Source organism: Lytechinus variegatus, chromosome 10 (assembly GCF_018143015.1).
Source record: "Lytechinus variegatus isolate NC3 chromosome 10, Lvar_3.0, whole genome shotgun sequence".
In the NCBI taxonomy this organism is placed as follows: Eukaryota; Metazoa; Echinodermata; class Echinoidea; order Temnopleuroida; family Toxopneustidae; genus Lytechinus; species Lytechinus variegatus.
Genome location: NC_054749.1, coordinates 14,519,387 through 14,525,084, shown reverse-complemented (window position 1 = coordinate 14,525,084; position 5,698 = coordinate 14,519,387). Strand labels below are relative to the sequence as shown.

At 35.5% G+C, this 5,698-nt stretch overlaps 1 protein-coding gene across 1 annotated transcript; it reads left to right on the top strand.

Annotated features, from left to right (window-relative positions):
* The first annotated feature begins 1,195 nt into the window (after positions 1-1,195).
* LOC121422259 (transmembrane protein 184B-like) lies at positions 1,196-4,605 on the top strand. The gene is made up of 2 exons (XM_041617172.1): positions 1,196-1,815; positions 3,981-4,605. Exons 1-2 carry the CDS (start codon positions 1,570-1,572, stop codon positions 4,302-4,304), a joined length of 570 nt encoding a protein of 189 aa, XP_041473106.1. The 5' UTR covers positions 1,196-1,569; the 3' UTR covers positions 4,305-4,605.
* The last annotated feature ends 1,093 nt before the right edge of the window (positions 4,606-5,698 follow it).

Genomic DNA, 5,698 nt, shown 5'->3' with positions numbered 1-5,698 from the left:
CTAATATAAAAAGTTTAGGTTAGTGCGAAGCAGAAACAAGGTGGGGGTGACCATCAAGTTATCCAGTTGTATTGGGTAATCTTACCTCATTCTCTACAATTTTTCTTTAGTTATTTATATTGAATTTTATTACTTTAAATTTGGTCAGGAACAAACATTGTAAAATGGATCCATATTTTCAGCATCATACGATGAACATATACCTACATTTTACAGAACCTGGTGGATTGCTGTTGCTAGTACAGCATGAAATAAATAAAAAAAAAATGTAAATTTAATTTCCATTGTCTTTGTAGTATGTTTGACTTTGTTTCTCAATGCGTAAAAAAGTTGTGCTTTTCAAAAGGTGTTTTATAGACCAAGGGGAGTGATGGTAACATAAAATGAGTTTAATCACAATCGGTTGTGAAATAAGCAAGTTGTGGACGTTTAAAGGGTCTTAAGAGTATTTTCTATGGGGATCCTCAAATCAATCAGTCAAGTTATCATACGAAGATTGACAAAAGGGAATATGACATGATGGCCCTTAATGAAAAAATATATATATATATAACAAAACAAAGTAAGTTATATTGAACATTATACTATAACAAGATTTAAAAAAACAAGAATATTGATGAAAAAAAACATATTTGCAGCACAAAAACTAGAGAGCAAATTAAAAAAAAATACACATGTACCCCCCCTCCCCTCGTACACCCATGCACACAGTTTCACATTGCTTTCCAATTGTAATTTAAGGTATCTGTTATCTCTCTAAGTATTTTGGACATGTATTTTAAACTGTAATATTGCATCTCTCCCCCTTGACTGTGTGAAATGTCCAAATCAAATGAGTGCAACCGCCTCAAACGACAATTTCAATAGTTTTTTTAATCAATTATGAAAAGGAATGGATACTCTAGCTGATAATAAGATAATGCATGAGGAACTCGACCTATATGCCTTTCAAGTGCCAGTATATGAATAGGCACGTTTTCCTTACACATTCAAGTTGTATTTCTTCATTCACTTTAAAGTAAATAAATCACTACGTGTTCGCATTACTAATCATCCCGTGGCCGAGGAAATACCTTTCTCATGACCAAACAGTTATTTTTGGTGAATCCCCGAAAAAAATCTTGCTCTAGATTCGTGGCAACATAACTGCGCATGCGCGTTATGAGTATCTGCGATCGACGGTGTAGATCGAGAGATGTTTTGTCGATGAGATGGCCTGTGATAGTACGAGAGCAGACTAAAAAGAGTAAACTATATCGTTAAGTTATTCCGTTTTTAAACCGTGATTGGGATATTTAGGACATTGACTCCGTTTTGGAATTTACATTACAGGAGAGAATATTTCTTTGACGACTGAATCACTTTCTGAAGAGTCCTCCAGAGCTCCTAACTTTCCAGTTGACTCGGATCATTGGGCTGCAGTCGAGCAGCAGCTGCTAGGGAAAGTACGGTAGCTAGCGGCGCTGCCATACGTGACGGACCGTGTCTAGAGCCGGGCCGAAGCCCATGCACCTTCGTTGAGGGATTCGATTCCGGGCTTCATGAAGGTTGATCTGCATCATCAGCAGGATGTCCTCTGGAAACGTCTCTACCCCTGGATCGCCTCCAACCATTGTAGGAACAACAACCCCTGTGGCTAAAGTTGTGTCGACCCTTGCCCACAATCTGTCTTCAGCATTCCAAAATGTTTCAAGCACTCCAGAAATAACGACAGAATCGCCACTGTCCGTTCACGCAATTTTCTTGCAGACGAAAGCAGCGAAGGCAGTGGCAGGCATCTTTGCATGGGCAGCATTCCTTATTACATGCTACCAGGTAAATTCACTCATTGGTTCCCATGATGAAACATTAAAGAATTTAGAATCATGAAGCAGTGAACTTGTGCGTGAGTATAAATTCAAGGTTGTCATGACATGAGCAACACACATGGTGATGAACGAATGGATGGATAGAGTCTGAGACTGAGAGGAGTTCAGTAACTTTGATTCTTATCTTTGTCTTGAAATTGTCCATATCCATGAATACAATAGTTGTCACATGGCCTGGGACAACTCCCATTCATGTAAATGATGAATTCAGAATGCCATCTTTCAATTGTTTGATGGAGATATTGATTATTAATTTCCATGTAGAATGACTTTTGTTTAAATTAGTTTAATGACAATGGTGAGGAATTGGAATTAAAAAGTATCTAAAAGGTAATGAAAATTTGCATGTAATGTAGCGTAGACTGGCCTTTGATATGGAAGTAGAATTGTTCCAATTGAATATAAAAGTTCATATGTAACAGTTACCCTGTACATGTAGTACCCTATCAACCAAGTTGTATCATCATCTATTCTTGATAAATCTTTTATAATAAAAGTAGGCCTATCTTGTTTATAAAAGTAGGCATATACATGTACTTACAGGGTAACACTTGTACCCTATCAATCAACTTTATCATTCTAGATCAATCTTTTTTAAAGTGTCTTACAGTTTTATGTAGTAATTATAAGACTGCTGACAGAACAATAAATTTGGTAGAAGAAATTAATTTCAAACTGCAGCTTGAGAGAAAGAGAGAAGTCAACAATTTTTCAATTTTTTTATGTACATAATCTTGCATGATTTGCAATTAATGCACCATATAGTCAAACACAAACTTAAAATGAACTAGTATCGGTTGGTTGCCAAAATTGAAATATCCTGTTTGCTATGGTCGTAAACCAACTTGTCTCATTTAATCTTAAGCTTGGCTTTAGATGTATCCACATAGTCTTCCTGTTATTATTTTAAAGGTGCACAACATTGTATGTGCTCTTTTATTATGGAATATATCCCTTAATTTAGTTTTCAATGTCAGTACAAAGAAATTCTGTTAACAATGTTCGCATCCAATAATAACTAAATTGTAACATGACTATAATTTCTGTGTTTGCCCTTCTCCTACACTTATTCTCACTAATTATGTCCATTTTCTGTGACCCTCCACATACGCTAGTTCTTTACCTTTTTTCTATCATTTTACTAGAAAGGCAAACACTTCATTTAACTTTGTTAATGTTTGTTTTTCTCTTGTATTCCTTTGTCTTTGTATGTTCTATTTTGTATCCCTTCTTTTTCTTTCTTTACTGGGCTGGAACTTCTAAGATCCCACAGATCTTAAATGCCAGTCCTGTTTTGTACACTATTTACTGTATTTCATTTTCGTTACCTTTTTTCGTTACCTTTTTTTGTTCTTTTTTGTCATTATGTTTTTCTTATTTACTTGATAAATGTTATTTTTATTGAGTGAAATAAATGAATTGAATTGAATATACTGTAGGGACTCTAATTGCATACTTTTCTAACAATGTACAATTTTGCCTCAAGAGCCAGAGGTGACTCCAATATACTGGATATACATGTACATGTAGTACTACTCCCTTAGAGGTCCAGCCCTGAAGTGAGCGTCGCTATTAAGTCATCAAGGCCCATGTTTTTAACCAGAAATCTGAAAACAGGCAGAGTAGTCTATAAGTTTATTAGTTGCACAGTTTTGAGGATTTACTTGCTATTTTGACAAGAGTTACGGCAAACTTTTGTATATACTATATTTATCATCTTTATAATAGAGGGATGCACAAGAAAAATATTTCATATAGTATGTACACTGTATATATCATATTGGTAATAATATGAGAAGTGAGATTTTATAGAAAACGTCAATGGCGAATAGTCAAATATGACTAATTGCCACTCAAACCAACATAAGAAGAAGAAGATTGAATTGAATAATAAGTTTTTCTAATCCAAAATATTGATGACATCATTGGCATTATATATTTAGGCCTAAATCAGTTGTCTTGGATAAAACCTCTTTCTGTTGTTTCAATAAACTAGATCCCTCTTATGGTACCTGATGTGGCTACATGCTTGTTTTTACAGCAAGTTTGTATTTAAATATTGGCCTCAAGCTCCAATGAACTGAAAGTCGATACCTCTTTTTTGCTCATTAGATTTACATGCACTTGAGGCATTACACCTGTCCCGGTGAACAGCGATGGATAGTACGGATCCTCTTCATAATTCCTATCTACTCCTTTGACTCCTGGCTCTCCCTACTATTCTTCAGTCAAGACCATTATTATGTCTACTTTGACAGTATCAGGGATTGCTATGAAGGTAAGCCATTTTTCTCATCAATTTACTTCTACACCATTCTCATTTTATACTTTCTAAAACTAGTTTACTGGAAACCAGTTTGGAAGATCGCTTTGCTAGCATTCCCATTTGATCACCCGAAAGTGGTTTTCAAAACCACTCTACGGCCGCTTCACTGAAAGCGATCTCGACTTGCTGTGGATACGCTCTTTCGCGCAAAATTTGAAATCGCGGCATAGGCATTCTGCACACAACTTGTGCGAAGATCGCTTCCCAAAGAACGGCTGTGTCCCCACTTATGCTACAACCAGTTTAACGAGGCAAAGCGATCTTGAAAACTACATCGCGAGGTGGTTTTCCGAACCGGTTTGGAAGATCGCTTCCTAGACCACTTCGACCGTTCTCATTACACATTAAAGTAGTTTCCAGTTAATAACTAGTTTTAGGACGGTAGGCCTAATGAGAACTGGGTCTTATAATATACGAAGTGGTCACATAGATAGTTTGCTGTGGAAACTATTTACTTGTAAGTGGTCTGAATGCAGTCTTAAGTCCCTGGCAGTGACGTGTGGAGTTATAAGGTCCCTCTTGTTAAAGTTGTATTTGTGCCAGTCTTGTGTGAAGACCCACTTGTTGATCAAAGTTTCAATCAGGGTCTATGCCTGCAGACTACCAGTAGTCCTTAGCTTGTTTTTAAAGGTTTTTTGTACCCCCTCCTACAAAAAAATAAGGTAATTAAAAATCCTCTGTATTTCTCACTTTTCTTTTTACTCTACTTGGACAAAAAGTTCAGTGTTTCAAGGAGAAGTTCACCAGACAAAAAGTTTATAGTGAAAATTGAAGACAAAATGATAAAAATATTAGTGAAGATTTGAGGAAAATCCATCAAAGATTTAGAAAGTTATTAGATTTTTAAAAAAATATTTTGATTTGTGACGTCATATATGAGCAGCTTCCTACATGTATGTATTGTGAATTAAAAAAAATTGATAAAATGTCATTTTCTAAAAAAAATGTAAATGGGTTTTATTGTACTTTTTAACGACAGACAAAATATTTCACACCTATTCCTGAAAGAAGAAAATTTTAAGTCATCATGAACCATTAAAATGTTGAAATTAAATGCATTTTACATTACATATGGGGCAGCTGCTCGTACATGTATATGACTTCATAAATAAAAAAGCTTTAAATTCTATTAACTTTCTTAATTAAATGGATTATCCTCAAACATTCAGCAAGATTTGTTATTTTTTTCTGGTATTTTTTACAACAAATTTTTTCGTCAGGGTGAACTTCCCTTTCAATACTTTGGTTGATAACGTGTTTTCAGTATCTTTCAAGACCAAGGCTGTGTGGAAGCAATTAATAACCAAGTTTGTGTCCTGATTAGACAGACGCTCTGTCCTGTTTTGAATGTGTACAGATATGAAATCCGAAGCTAAAAGGAAGCAGGACTTGACCCCATATGAGGTGACTTTCCTGTCTGTAATTGTAAACCTGATGACATTTGTACACACTTGGCTGTAAAGTTCTTGCAGTCGGGTACTGCCATGTTGGAATGGGATGAGAT

Coding starts and splice junctions, on each gene's coding strand:
- LOC121422259 (XM_041617172.1), top strand. CDS start 1,570: ATGTCCTCTGGAAACGTCTCTACCCCTGGATCGCCTCCAACCATTGTA. Junction 1,816..3,980: donor TCCTTATTACATGCTACCAG/GTAAATTCACTC, acceptor TTTGCTCATTAG/ATTTACATGCACTTGAGGCA.